Raw genomic sequence first — 13,586 nt, 5'->3', positions numbered from 1 at the left:
AACACCAAATTCAGAGTCATAGGAACCTGCATTTGAATCCTGAGCTGGGCCACCTTACGTAGTTGTGACACCTTGGGTAAGCCATTTAACTTCTGAAGCAATTCCCAAGGAGCCTCCTATGCCACGCACTGTGCCAGGTGCTTTATATATGTATTGGTTCGTTTCTTCCTCGCAGTAAACTGACAAGGTAGGTGTAGTATTTCCGTTTTACAGATGAGGGAATTAAGATTCAGAGAAGTTAAATGACTTGTCAAGGTCACATAGCTAGAAGGTGGCTGTGTTTGGGTTCAGTCTTAGGTCTGTTGGATTCTGAGGCCTATGCTGGCTCCCGTATTAAACTGCTAACCTCTAAGTATGCTTAGTTCATACTTTCTCACATTGTTAGGTTTTACTTCAACTCAGCTGTAATACTGAACTCTCAACCTTTTTTTTGTTTGTTTGTTTTTGTTTGTTTTGTTTTGTTTTGTTTTTGAGACGGAATTTCGCTTCTGGTGCCCAGGCTGGAGTACAGTGGCACGATCTCGGCTCACTGCAACCTCCGCCTCCTAGGTTCAAGCGATTCTCCTGCCTCAGCCTCCCGAGTAGCTGGGATTACAGGCAGCCACCGCCACGCCCGGCTACTTTTTGTGGTTTTAGTAGAGATGGGGTTTCACCACCTGTTGGCCAGGCTGGTCTTGAACTCCTGGCCTCAGGTGATCCACCCACCTCAGCCTTCCAAAGTGCTGGGATTACAAGCGGTGAGCCACCATGCCAGGCATGAACTCTGAACTTTTGACGTGGACACAAAGTATCTTTGTGCTCTATTTCTGTAGATCCTGAAAATGGAATTTTTTATTTGTACTATTGTGAAGGCGCCAGGTCTCTGGTATAGATTAGCAAGACCCCCAGCTTCTGAGTGATTAATGTGTGTGTATGTGTTTGTGTTCCCCAGCTGCCTAGTGTGAGCCAGGAGACCCTGAAGCATAGTGGGATTGGACGAGCAGTGATGTATCTCTATAAACACCCCAAGGAATCAAGGTCCAACAAGGACATGGCAGGGAAATTAATCAGTATGTAAATTTTCCTTTTCGTTTGTTGTGTTTATGTCTGTAGATAAGAGAGAGATGAGTATATATAAAAGCTGTATTTTTACCAGTATTTGTTTTGAATGAGTCAGTAAAGTGGAGTAGAAATTTTTGAATAGCTTCTTGTAGGTACAGGCCTTTTCTCTTAGACTTTAAAAAAACAAAACAAAACAAACCTTCTCAGTATAATTAAGTATACTATTCATTATTAAAAATAGCAAGTAAGGCTGGGTGCAGTGGCTTAATGCCTGTAATCCCAGCACTTTGGAGGCTGAGGTGGGGGGATCACAAGGTCAGGAGATCAAGACCATCCTGGCTAACACGGTGAAACCCAGTCTGTACTAAAAATACAAAAAATTAGCCGGGCATGGTGGCACGCACCTGTAGCCCCAGCTACTTGGGAGGCTGAGGCAGGAGAATCACTGGAACCTGGGAGGCGGAGCTTGCATTGAGCTGAGATTGCGCCACTGCACTCCAGCCTGGGCAACAAGAGTGAGACTCAGTCTCAAAAAAAAAAAAAAAAAAAAAATTGCAAGTAAAAAGGATGCATTTTCTAGTCATGGGTTGAGAGCATGGAGAGAGAGGGGTTAGATTGCAGGCTGTGGAGTTGATATTACTTGGATTCAGATCATGAATCCACCACCTGCCTTACTGCATTTCCTTAGCTAGTGATTTGTGCTCTGTAAAATTGAGATAATTACGTGTTTTATGTTGGGTGACTAAAGATTAAATGAGAGGTTGTGTCTAAAGCATGGTGCCTAGCACATAGTAAGTACTCAAGAAACAGCCCCTGTTGTTCTTGTTGCTTGCACATTGGTCTCCAAAACCATTTTTGCGTGTTCTTATTTAATGATGCCAGAGAAATCCAGAGAAGTCTAAACCAAAATTTATGTGATCAAGCATATTGTTTGTGAAATTATTCAGTTTTAAGAATGAAACCCGTGTTCATTTTTGTTATCCTTCTTAACTCTTCCTGTGCTCCATGTTGAAAAGGAATTTTAAGAACTTCAAGGCTAGATTGAAAAAGTGATGACTACATTTGAATATAATAATTATTTTTCTTTTGAATTGCTAAGTTTATCAAAAGCTTTTAGAGAAATGTAAATTTCTTCTATAAAACAAAGATATACTATTGTCTTTGATCTTGTTAGTAATCTGCAGTTTACTGCCTATTAAGTGATAAACTTTTGGTGCTTTTATGCAGTGGGTTTGCGACTTTCTTTTTTTGCCCCAGACTGAGAAAAGCAGAATATCCCTACTGGTGTCCATCACTTACTACAGCAGTGAGTCTGAATCAGAAGTGGGGTCAGTGGGGCGATTTTAAAAGATATGTAGACCCCCTGAGAATCCCTGCTTCCTTCTTTGTGTGACAGCACCCATGTTCGGTCTATAAAGGTCCTTTCTTATTTGTATAGTGTATTAAATGTAGCAGTAAGCTACATTATGTCTCAGAACAAAGGCATCAGTTGGCTCCTGGACTTTGACTGACTGAACAGTGGCATGTACTTTCTTTCATGGTCATTGTAGCAGCTATATTAGACTTAATGAAGTACAGAGTTTCCATCTGTGCTATTAAACTGTAATTTTTACAGATCCAGACCATTTTGTAAGGTAGTGGTGATGGAGCTTGTTTTGGATTAGGATAAGAAAGCAGAATGTCAAGACTTTGTATTTCCAGTAAACTTAGAAATCAGTTTACCTTTTAAAATAAATAAAAATTTTAAATAAATGTCTTTTATGAAATGTCAATCCAGCTAATTGTTGACTATCAAAGTGTGTCACATGTTACTTTCTTTAAATCTCTGTGGTGATCTTTTACATTAAATTTTCTGAATCAGCCAGAGTTAGTCACGATACTGGCATTTTGCTTTGTTTATCCTATAAATTATTCTGAAATAATGGACTCTTCAAGGAAAGAATGTTCTAAATGTCTAGAATATCCCCTCACACTAGGGTGCAATTATTTGAAAAAAATGGTAGGGAAATGTAATTTTATGGACAAAATAATTGATTTTTTTCTTACTACAGATGAGTGGTCTAGGCCTATATTTGGTCTTACCTCCAACTACAAAGGAATGACAAGAGAAGAAAGGGAGCAGAGAGATCTAGAACAGATGCCTCAACGACGAAGAATGAACAGGTATGAGGGAACAGGTATGAGTAAGTGGAATACATGTTATTGTTGTAGTAACTCAGTTTTAAGTAAGATCATTAGGAAACCTGCAAGATGATAGAATTTCCTTTCCTCTCAGCTTGATATATCTACGTAATTCACAATATCCTTTTAGTTTAAATGTGATAGTGTATAGTCAGGGTCCTGTCCTCCTAACCAGACTTTTCTGGGTCAGTTTGTTGGAACAGAGCCTCTTTCACGATACTGAATGCTTGTGTTGTTCCAGCCACTTGCAAAGAACAACTTTCTGGGTCCCATTTCTGAGTTCCTAGAATAAAAAATGTTATAGGTTTGGTTTGTATCAATATAGTGGACATACAGTTGCATCTGGGAGGACAGGGTCATTAGTTACAAATATGGCAATTACGGCTCACCCACAAGGAAACCTGTTATGCAGATGAATACTAAAATGAGTAGTACTTTTTAAAGATTAGGAGTTATTTTCCCTGATCCATCGTAAAAGAGCTATTAATAGTTATGGTCGAAGTTTGATATTTTAGTTTGCTCTTTTTCTGAGTTATTAGGTTCTAATATTCCTGGTATCTCCTTGTTTACTTTTTTTTCAGCACTGGTGGTCAGACACCCAGAAGAGACCTGGAAAAGGTGCTGACAGGAGAGGAGAAGTAAGGTTTTAATGTTAGGTTTTCTTCCTAGACTATATAGAGAATTTCCGTTTGCTGCTTTAAGAAAAGTAGTAAATGAAATGATGTGATGTTCTCATTTACGGGAGGTAACTTTCATTTTAACGTTTAGTATTGGGTACTCTGGGGATGTAAGGAAAATTGAGAAAATACTTCATTCCAAGTTTTTTTGCGGCTTGCTAAGTGCTAGATTCCTTGTTGTGATCTGAGAATTTAAAAACAAATTAAAAATAGCCTATGCTCTCAAAACAAGGATGATAGGCAAAGGGAGGTCTTTGGTAAAGCCATGGGGTAAGTGTGCCAGGTCTGTGTTTGGAATGGCAAGTAGACTGAATGGGTTGGAAGGTGGTAGAAGATAAGGTTGGAAATAATAGACCAGTGAAGGGCTTTGAATCAAGATGAGGAATTTTTGCATGCCTTGTGATTCCACAGGAAGTTTTTGAGACTGGATGTGAAGCCATCTGGTTTGATTTGATTTAGGATGCTGATGCCAATGGGATCGTGTAGGATGGGTTGGAGGGCAGTGGGACTGAGGCAGTGGTACAGCTAAACAGAGGTGGTAGTGGGGGAACAGAGGGGTGAGAAGATACTGCAGAGGCAAAGCTGTCCTATGTTGGTGACTTAGTGGGAGAGAAGATGGCTGGAGTTAAAGACTTCAGCCAAAGTTTTAACCTAAGTGCTGAGACATGAGACAGTGTTCATTACCTTTCACCAAAATGGAGGGAGAAGTGGATTTGAGGAAACAGGCAAGTTCTTTTTTGAGCATATTAAATGTGAGATGCCTAATGAGATAGTCCTATCAATATGATGGGTCTAGAACTTGTAAAGAGATGTTTGGGCTAGAGACCTGGATTTGATGGTTCTCTCCATAGAGAAGATTGTTCAGTCAAGAAAGTATAGAGTAAGAAAGGAACTAAACCATTTTGAAAGGGGGCATGGCCAGGCAGAGTAGCCAGGGAAGGCGGATGAGCAGCTGTGGTCCTCTGTGTTGGAGCAGAGCCTGGAGGGGAATGAGGCTGAGCTGGAGGTGGCAATGGCAAAAGCATGGGCCAGGGGCAGGTGCTGCAGAGGGCTTTGTGCAGGTGAGTTGGTAGTTAGGCAGCATCCAGATTGCAAGAGGAGAATAGGGGAAGAGCTAGAGGAAGCAAGTGTGTTTAAGAAGGAAGTTGATGATGAGACCGTGCTTCAGAAGGAAAGTAAGAGTTACAGGGAATTTTCTTGGCAAGCCAATTAACCTGTTCATACGTATATGAAGGTTATAAAAGTTTAAGGTTGGCTGGGCACGGTGGCTCACGCCTGTAATCCCAACACTTTGGGAGGCTGAGGCAGGCGGATCACAAGGTCAGGAGATCGAAAGCATCCTGGCTAACATGGAGAAACCCCATCTGTACTAAAAATACAAAAAATTAGCTGGGCGTAGTGGCGGGCACCTGTAGTCCCAGCTACTTAGGAGGCTGAGGTAGGAGAATGGCACAAACCCGGGAGGCGGGGCTTGCATGAGCTGAAATCATGCCACTGCACTCTAGCCTGGGCAACAGAGCGAGACTCTGTCTCAAAAAAAAAAAAAAAAAAATCTAAGGTTAAAAATGGGGTAAACTGTACAAGAGAATAGAAACAATTGAGAATTTTTTACCCTTCTCTCCCCATCCCCAACAGACACACATAGATCCACTCTTTACTAGTTACCTAAAGGCTGAATGGTTTGAATGCCCAGGCATCTATAGATAGGCTTTACTTTGGAAGGTTAGTAATCTTATTTTAGTCTAGCATGGTTGCCCACGGATTTGCATAGAACTAAATACATACACGTAAATGAGTGCAAGTGAAACTGGGGAAGTGTAAATAAGATCTGTGTACTGTATCAACATCAGTATCCTGGTTGTGATACTGTACTGTAGATTTGCAAGTTGTTACTATTGGGAGAGACATTGGATCTCTCTCTGTATCATTTCTTACAACTTCATTTGAATCTGTAATTACCTTCAAAAGATTTTTACAAAAATAAACATTAAAAATTACTGTAGGAGTTCTATATTGAAAAACTACTTTATGGGCATACTGAGAGTTTTGGGGGGTCATTTGACAACTCAGTTCTTCACAATTCCTTATCTCACAAGTGAACTCATGAGCGACTCCACTAGACAAGAGAAAAAGGGGTTCATGCTGGCAGGACTGGCCTTGGAAGGCAGAGGGGCATGAGTCTATCTGAAGCTGAGGAGAGAAGAAAATGATTCATGCAAATGCAGAGCAAGTTGGCTTTGGAAGAGAAGCAGGGAGTGCGTACTGGAGTGTGTGTGATGACAGGCTAGCTGAGAGGCGGCAGGAAGGTGGATTGGGTGACCTGAGGTGGGGAGCAGAGGAGTTTCGAGCATTGCAGCTGTGAATGGGTGACGTAGGAACAGTAGTGTGAAATGGCCTGTGTGCCCCACTGTGGGTGGCCACATAAGCAACATGCTCTTCCTCTTCCCTTTTTCAGGGCTCTTAGACCTGGAGATCCTGGATTCTGTGCCCGGGCAAGGGTCCCAATGCCCTCAAACAAGGACTATGTGGTCAGGCCCAAATGGAATGTGGAAATGGAGTCATCCAGGGTAAGCAGGTGGAGGATCGGCAAGGTGGATCTCACCTGCAGATTACTATTTTACTCGTTACTTCATGCGTTAATAACCCTTGTAGCTCTTAAGGCTTGTCTGATTCAGAGAGGGCTGTTTTCTGGTCGCTTATCTAGCCAAACCACAAATTGAGCAATAGAGAAAGGAAAAGTCTTACCCAAGATTAAAGTTTATTGCTGATGAACTTTTCTTCAGACCTAATGCAACATTATCAGGTAGGGAAGTTTGTTTTTATTAATCCCTTCAAGTGAGGCTTGAAATTGAAACCTGGAGTATTCTGATACAGTGAATTTTTTTTTAATAACCATGAGAAACAGAGTTTACATGCTTCAGCAGACCTACCTCTCCCTTTCTCTTCGACAGTTTAAGCAATTCCATTGGAAATAATTAGGGTAGACACTTACTCTGGTATCACTGTAAATACTGCTCAGTGGATCTTTAGTGTTTCTCCGTAATCTGTTTTTATTCTCCAATCAAACTACTGCTTCTAGCCTGGTATTCTTAAAAGGGGCCTAAGCCGATTGGAAAAGCACAAGAGGCGATTTGCAGAACAGAAACGACTCAGCAAAGTGCATCGTGCTGTCAAGTTCAGCATTGAAGGCAACAGGATGCCCCTATAGGCCTGGCCCTGCCCGAGTGTATACACGAGAGGTATTCCCAAGGAAGCATGTACTGTGCATGGGCTTGAATTGTCAGGAGTCGGAGTGAAAAGTGTGTGTGTGTGCTTTCTGAATCAGAAGAGGCTGGGTCTGCTTTTAGTTTCGAAATAATGACCCTAACAGGCACCTTGGGCTATTCAAGGCCTCTTGAATATTTAGAAATTGACATGGAAGCCCCTTTCTTTATCAGTATCTTAGAGACTAATAGATAATTACTTCCCTAATATGCATTTGGGTCTTCCTGACTGGTACCCATTTTTATGAAAAAGGTTTTTGTTAGGACCCAGAATTATAGTGATATGTGTTACACGATGTAAACTGGTTAGTGGCTTCTTGGTGGGAAGTAGCTTGTTTTCCTCCTGTCAGTGGCTCAGCAACATGCATTTGAGGACTCACTGCATAAAGTCTTATACTAAATATTTAGGAGATGAATTTGATTAACCCATACTCACAATGTGGTCAGAAATGAAAAAGACTTTGGAACGTTCATAAGCCCGACTCACTAATCCGCTGTGCTGTGAGATTAATAGTGGCACCTTTGTTGCGGAGTACATACAGTCTGTGTGTTGCCTGCCTTTTGTGCTTCTCCATGACCCCTGCTTTGGCAGCTGTTTCCACTGACTCCACTCTCCTACCTGCCAGTTCATGTTGCTGTTAAGTGACTATCAAAACAAAATGTACTTTCTTATTTCTTGAGAATAAATCAAGGGTAGAGAAGGACTAGTTCTGTGCCAAGAACTTCCTCCTCTCTCTCCTCTTTCTTTTTTCTTGTGCTCATATCCACGTCCCTGACCATCTCTCCATGTCCCCTGCACCCATTTCTTTTTTGGCCTTCTGTCGTTTTTCGAGACGAGTCTTGCTCTGTCGCCCAGGCTGGAGTGCAGTGGCGCGATCTCTGCTTACTGCAAGCTCCACCTCCTGGGTTCACACCATTCTTCTGCCTCAGCCTCCCAAGCAGCTGGCCCACCATCACGCCCAGCTAATTTTTTGTATTTTTGATAGAGATGGGATTTCACTGTGTTAGCCAGGATGGTCTCAATCTCCTGACCTAGGGATCTGCCTGCCTCGGCCTCCCAAAGTGCTGGGATTAAGGCATGAGCCACTGTGCTTGGCCAACAATTTGAGGTTTTAAATGTATTTCCAGATATGCCTTGAACTTGGTTTTTATAATTATAGAAAATTTTTAGGTACAAAGAGAAAAATTATTCATGGTCCTAGCATTCAAAAGCAGTTTGACCTATTTGTTGTCTTTTTTTCTACTGATGACGTTAATTAAAATTATACTAAATATCAGCCTGGACAACATAGCAATACTCCATCTGTACCAAAAATTTAAAAAAGTAGCCAGGCATGGTGGCATGCACCTGTAGTCCTAGCTCCTCGGGAGGGTGAGGTGGGAGAATCCCTTGAGCCCAGGAGTTGGAGGCTGCAGTGAGCTAGAATCCTGCCATTGCACTCCAGCCTGGGCAACAGAGTGAGACCCTATCTCTAGAAAGAAAAAAAAATACACACACACAGAAAATGACCAAATTATAATTTGCTTTTTTTGTTGTTGTTATGTATTTTATTTTAGTCTCACCATCTTGCTCAAGCTGGTCTCAAGCGATCCTCTGGCCTTATGGGCGGGAGCCACCACGCCCAGCCATGAATATAATGTGTTTATTCATTCCTTTATGGTTTCTGGTTTTTTACTCCTAAATAATGTAGTAACCTGTGCTACATTGTATTTTTTATATTATATAGTTTATTTACTCCATGAAATACTTTTTAAATAACAGTAAAATGACAAAAGCAATGCCTATTTTTTCATGAACTTTAAAAAATACGCAAAACATAGACAAAATTAGTGCCATCTGTAATCCCACTTCAACTTAATGTTAACATTTTAGATTATGTCTTTTTTTTTTATATGTATGCATAGACAATATTACTGGGTTTTTGTTTTGTTTTTGTTTTTGTTTTTTTCAAGAGACATTGTGATCATATTCTTCTATACCTTGTTGGGTTTTTTATTTACCTTGGTAAAAATCCATTTGAGTGAGCATTCTTGAGTGATTTCGCATTGTGTCTTCACACAGTTGTGCCATAATTGAAGCTGCTTTTGGTCTTGTTCTGGTGAAGCAGTGTAGCACACACTCTGACTTTCTAAGGAAGTGTAGTGTTCCCTTGATGAATCTGGAGGGAGATCATTGAACTTGGTGTGTGAGGTACTATAGTCTGTCTTTTCAAACTTGGGGTAACTAGGCGTCTGCAACTACCAGTCATATATTTTGTAACCCACTGGTCCGGGTGTGTCCTGATTGCTGAGGCTAGACGGATCCATCAGGGCTTAGACAGTTAGTGAGGGTCTTGGAAGCAGGCGAAGGGGAGTGCAATTAGTGTGTGGAGCTGCTGGGAATTGTGTAGTTGGCAGAGATTTGAGCAGGTAAAGCTTCCAATGTGGACTGAGTACAAGTACTAAGATCACGGCACATCCTCTGAACGGAAGTCAGATATATGGGACTGTCCAGGAGATCTGGGAGACAGTGTGATGGTGGCATAGCTCTTTCTCATCTGACACTTTTTATGCTGACTCAGAGTACTAATGCCAAGTATTGAGACTGATACAGAGTAATATTTGAATTGAGATATTCCTAGAAAGATAGGTCAACATGGCTCTTGATCAAGAATGACTTCGAGTTCCTTGCCTAGTGCTCAGCTGGCTTCATGTTGGGGTTGAGGCTGGGTCCAGAGGTAGGATAAGATTCTAAAGGCTCCCGGACAGAAAAGAAGCTCACCAGGCTGGTAGTGACCCCAGAGTGTCTCCCAGGCCCCAGCTTATTTTAGCATTCTTTTGAATTGAGTTTCAGAGGTGATTCAGTAGTAAACGTATGGGGAGAAGAATTAGAAAAACCCATCTCTTTTTAAGCACTCACCATTGTTAAACATCTAAATTGTTTTACAGCAGAGTCGGCAAACCTTTCTAGCATTTCTAAAAGGTGGCAGTTTCTTGGAGACCACATCTTTGCAAGACAGTATTTTCAATATAAAATAGCCCCCAAACCAAACCTTTAAACATAAAGGGCAAGTGGGTGAAGACTTAATATTCTTTTTTTTTTTTTTTTGAGACGGAGTCTTGCTCTGTCGCTCAGGCTGGAGTGCAGTGGCCGGATCTCAGCTCACTGCAAGCTCTGCGTCCCGGGTTTACGCCATTCTCCTGCCTCAGCCTCCCGAGTAGCTGGGACTACAGGCGTCCGCCACCTCGCCCGGCTAGTTTTTTGTATTTTTTTAGTAGAGACGGGGTTTCACCGGGTTAGCCAGGATGGTCTCGATCTCCTGACCTCGTGATCCGCCCGCCTCGGCCTCCCAAAGTGCTGGGATTACAGGCTTGAGCCACCGCGCCCGGCCAAGACTTAATATTCTTTTTGTGTCAAGTATACTTAATGTAAATCTAGTTGCTTGTGAAGTAGTAAAATAGTAATAGCTCCTATTATTTTGTGCACTGATTATATGTGCTCAGCCTCTGTGCTTGGATCTGATATCACTGTCTCATTTCCTTCTCTCAGCAGTTCTGGAAAGAGTACCTGCCATGGGTGTGCTTTGCTCAGGGTCACAGAAGTTACTGAATCAGAGCAGGGATTCACCCCAAGTCTAAAAACTCAAGAGCTCCCGCACTTAGGGGTTCACTTTACTAATCATCTGACCTCATTTTTTTTTTTTTTTTTTTTTTTTTTTTTTTTTTTTGAGACGGAGTCTCGCTCTGTCGCCCAGGCTGGAGTGCAGTGGCCGGATCTCAGCTCACTGCAAGCTCCGCCTCCGGGTTTACGCCATTCTCCTGCCTCAGCCTCCTGAGTGGCTGGGACTACAGGCGCCCGCCACCTCGCCCGGCTAGTTTTTTGTATTTTTTTAGTAGAGACGGGGTTTCACCGGGTTAGCCAGGATGGTCTCGATCTCCTGACCTCGTGATCCGCCCGCCTCGGCCTCCCAAAGTGCTGGGATTACAGGCTTGAGCCACCGCGCCCGCCAAGACTTAATATTCTTTTTGTGTCAAGTATACTTAATGTAAATCTAGTTGCTTGTGAAGTAGTAAAATAGTAATAGCTCCTATTATTTTGTGCACTGATTATATGTGCTCAGCCTCTGTGCTTGGATCTGATATCACTGTCTCATTTCCTTCTCTCAGCAGTTCTGGAAAGAGTACCTGCCATGGGTGTGCTTTGCTCAGGGTCACAGAAGTTACTGAATCAGAGCAGGGATTCACCCCAAGTCTAAAAACTCAAGAGCTCCCGCACTTAGGGGTTCACTTTACTAATCATCTGACCTCATTTTTTTTTTTTTTTTTTTTTTTTTTTTTTTTGAGACGGAGTCTCGCTCTGTCGCCCAGGCTGGAGTGCAGTGGCCGGATCTCAGCTCACTGCAAGCTCCGCCTCCCGGGTTTACGCCATTCTCCTGCCTCAGCCTCCTGAGTGGCTGGGACTACAGGCGCCCGCCACCTCGCCCGGCTAGTTTTTTGTATTTTTTTAGTAGAGACGGGGTTTCACTGTGTTCGCCAGGATGGTCTCGATCTCCTGACCTTGTGATCCACCCGTCTCGGCCTCCCAAAGTGCTGGGATTACAGGCTTGAGCCACCGCGCCCGGCCATTGACCTCATTTTTTATGCTTAAGGCTTTTTCTCAGCTGACTTGACTTTGTTTTAGGTCATTCTTTATGCCAGCACTGTTTGAAAGTGTATGTCAAGTGGTTAGCTCCACATTTGGTCTTCGAAATGGAAAAGCATGCAGTTAAAATGTAATGTACATGATGGAATACAGAGAATCATAGTTTCAGTTTCCCCCCTTTCTCCCATCTAGGAGACCTCCATGGACTGCAGCAAAATTAAAAATAAAGCACAGACAACAGAATTATTCTTCATTGAGAGAGTTTAATATGCATTTCTTATTATACTGTTAGAATAGTCTGTATGCTCTGTTCTTGAGGTCATCAACACACATTCTGGTTATTCTAGAGCTAGGAGCTCTTCTGGTTGCTAACTTTCAGTTATAAGAAGATGAAAGACAAAACTAGACTTACGTATTTCAGTAGTTTGCTCTTTAATTTTTCCCTTATTCTTAGTTTCAGGCGACCTCCAAGAAGGGTATCAGTCGACTGGATAAACAGATGAGAAAGTTCACAGATATCAGGAAAAAAAGCAGATCTGCCCACGCAGTGAAAATCAGCATTGAGGGCAACAAAATGCCATTGTGACCTTGCCTGGAATGTGTCCCCATCTCTACTCTGAGAAATGCGCAGTGGACTCTTTGGAGAAAGAAGATATTTTAAAACGTTTTTAGTGTGTCTGTCAATGGTTCCGTGTGTATCAAATGTTGTCATAGGACTCGCATTTCTCTCAGTTATATTTAAAACTGTTTGTTGTGTACTTTGTACAGAGGAATACTAGTCATACTTCTATAAACTTTACACAATAAAACTTCATTCTGATTTCGGGGGACTGTCTCTTCATTTCTTAGAGGATGCATTCTCAATACGGGCAAAGATTGCTTCTCATTGTGTGGGAACAAATCTTACGGTATTACAGGGGTTTGTGACCCTTAGAGGTTCCATCCTGCCTGGTCGTGGTATGAGGAGGAATTTATCTGGCCTTTGCCCCTGGTTGCTGGCAAGGAATGTCTAAAACCCTTGTGGTTTCCTGAGTGATAGAGTGTCTCTGTTATGCTAATGAGGTGACTGTGTGGTGGGTTTTAGGATGGAGGCTGGTAACCAGAAACCTACTACAGAGGGACCTGAGAGATTGAGACACAGTGACGTGTTTGATTGAGTCACCCATGCCTGCAAAATGGGACCTGATGAAGAGCTCTGGACCCCACAGCTCAATGAAGCTTCTTGGTTGGTGAAGGCATTGGTGTGCTGGGAGGGAAAGGATTCCCCTCTATGGGGACAGGGGCACAGAAGCTCTGCCTTCCCTCCCAGACCTTCCCCGATGTATCCCTTCATTTGACTGGCCCTCCTAATTCATAACTTCTATAGTAAAACAGTAAAACCAATCATAGTGTTTTCTAGGGAAGCATAGTGCTTTCCTGAGTTCTGTCAGTCATTTTAGCAAGTTCTTAAACCTGAGAGGTTTATGGGAACCCCAAATTTGTAGCTGGTCAGAAGTGACAGTAGCCTGGGTACCCCACTTGGGGCTTGCATCTGAAGTGAGGGCAGTATTGTGGAGGATTGATGCGTTAAACCTGTGCAATCTGATGCCAGCTCTGGGCATTTCGTATCAGAAATTGAATTGCAGTACCTCAGTTGGGGTGGAAATGGAATGCCAACAAAATCTTATTAATGTGTTTCTCTTACTTGGGATAATTATTTTGATTTTCATTTTTCTCTGGGATGTGGGCTTATAACAAAAGATCAAGAAATACTGTCTTCAAGGAAATACGGGCATAACTGAAAATCACTATGACAAAAGCGTA

At 42.4% G+C, this 13,586-nt stretch overlaps 1 protein-coding gene across 8 annotated transcripts in view; it reads left to right on the top strand.

Annotated features, from left to right (window-relative positions):
- IWS1 (interacts with SUPT6H, CTD assembly factor 1) overlaps positions 1-12,606 on the top strand; it is a 48,135-nt gene extending 35,529 nt beyond the window's left edge. For 2 of the 8 annotated variants that reach the window (XM_033231864.1, XM_033231866.1), the window contains exons 10-14: positions 932-1,049; positions 3,093-3,204; positions 3,804-3,860; positions 6,355-6,466; positions 12,238-12,603. In XM_033231864.1, the coding sequence (XP_033087755.1) occupies positions 932-1,049; positions 3,093-3,204; positions 3,804-3,860; positions 6,355-6,466; positions 12,238-12,369 (531 nt within the window). In that variant the 3' untranslated portion in view covers positions 12,370-12,603. Of the gene's footprint in view, positions 1-931; positions 1,050-3,092; positions 3,219-3,803; positions 4,461-6,354; positions 6,467-6,978; positions 7,139-12,237 lie in introns of those variants that run through there. The other 6 variants (XM_033231865.1, XR_004441839.1, XM_033231863.1 and 3 more) reach the window with 6 other exon arrangements.
- Positions 12,607-13,586: the final 980 nt, after the last annotated feature.

This window comes from Trachypithecus francoisi, unplaced genomic scaffold, assembly GCF_009764315.1.
Source record: "Trachypithecus francoisi isolate TF-2019V2 unplaced genomic scaffold, Tfra_2.0 Lachesis_group13, whole genome shotgun sequence".
NCBI classification, from domain to species: domain Eukaryota; kingdom Metazoa; phylum Chordata; class Mammalia; order Primates; family Cercopithecidae; genus Trachypithecus; species Trachypithecus francoisi.
This window is presented reverse-complemented; position numbering and strand designations above follow the sequence as displayed.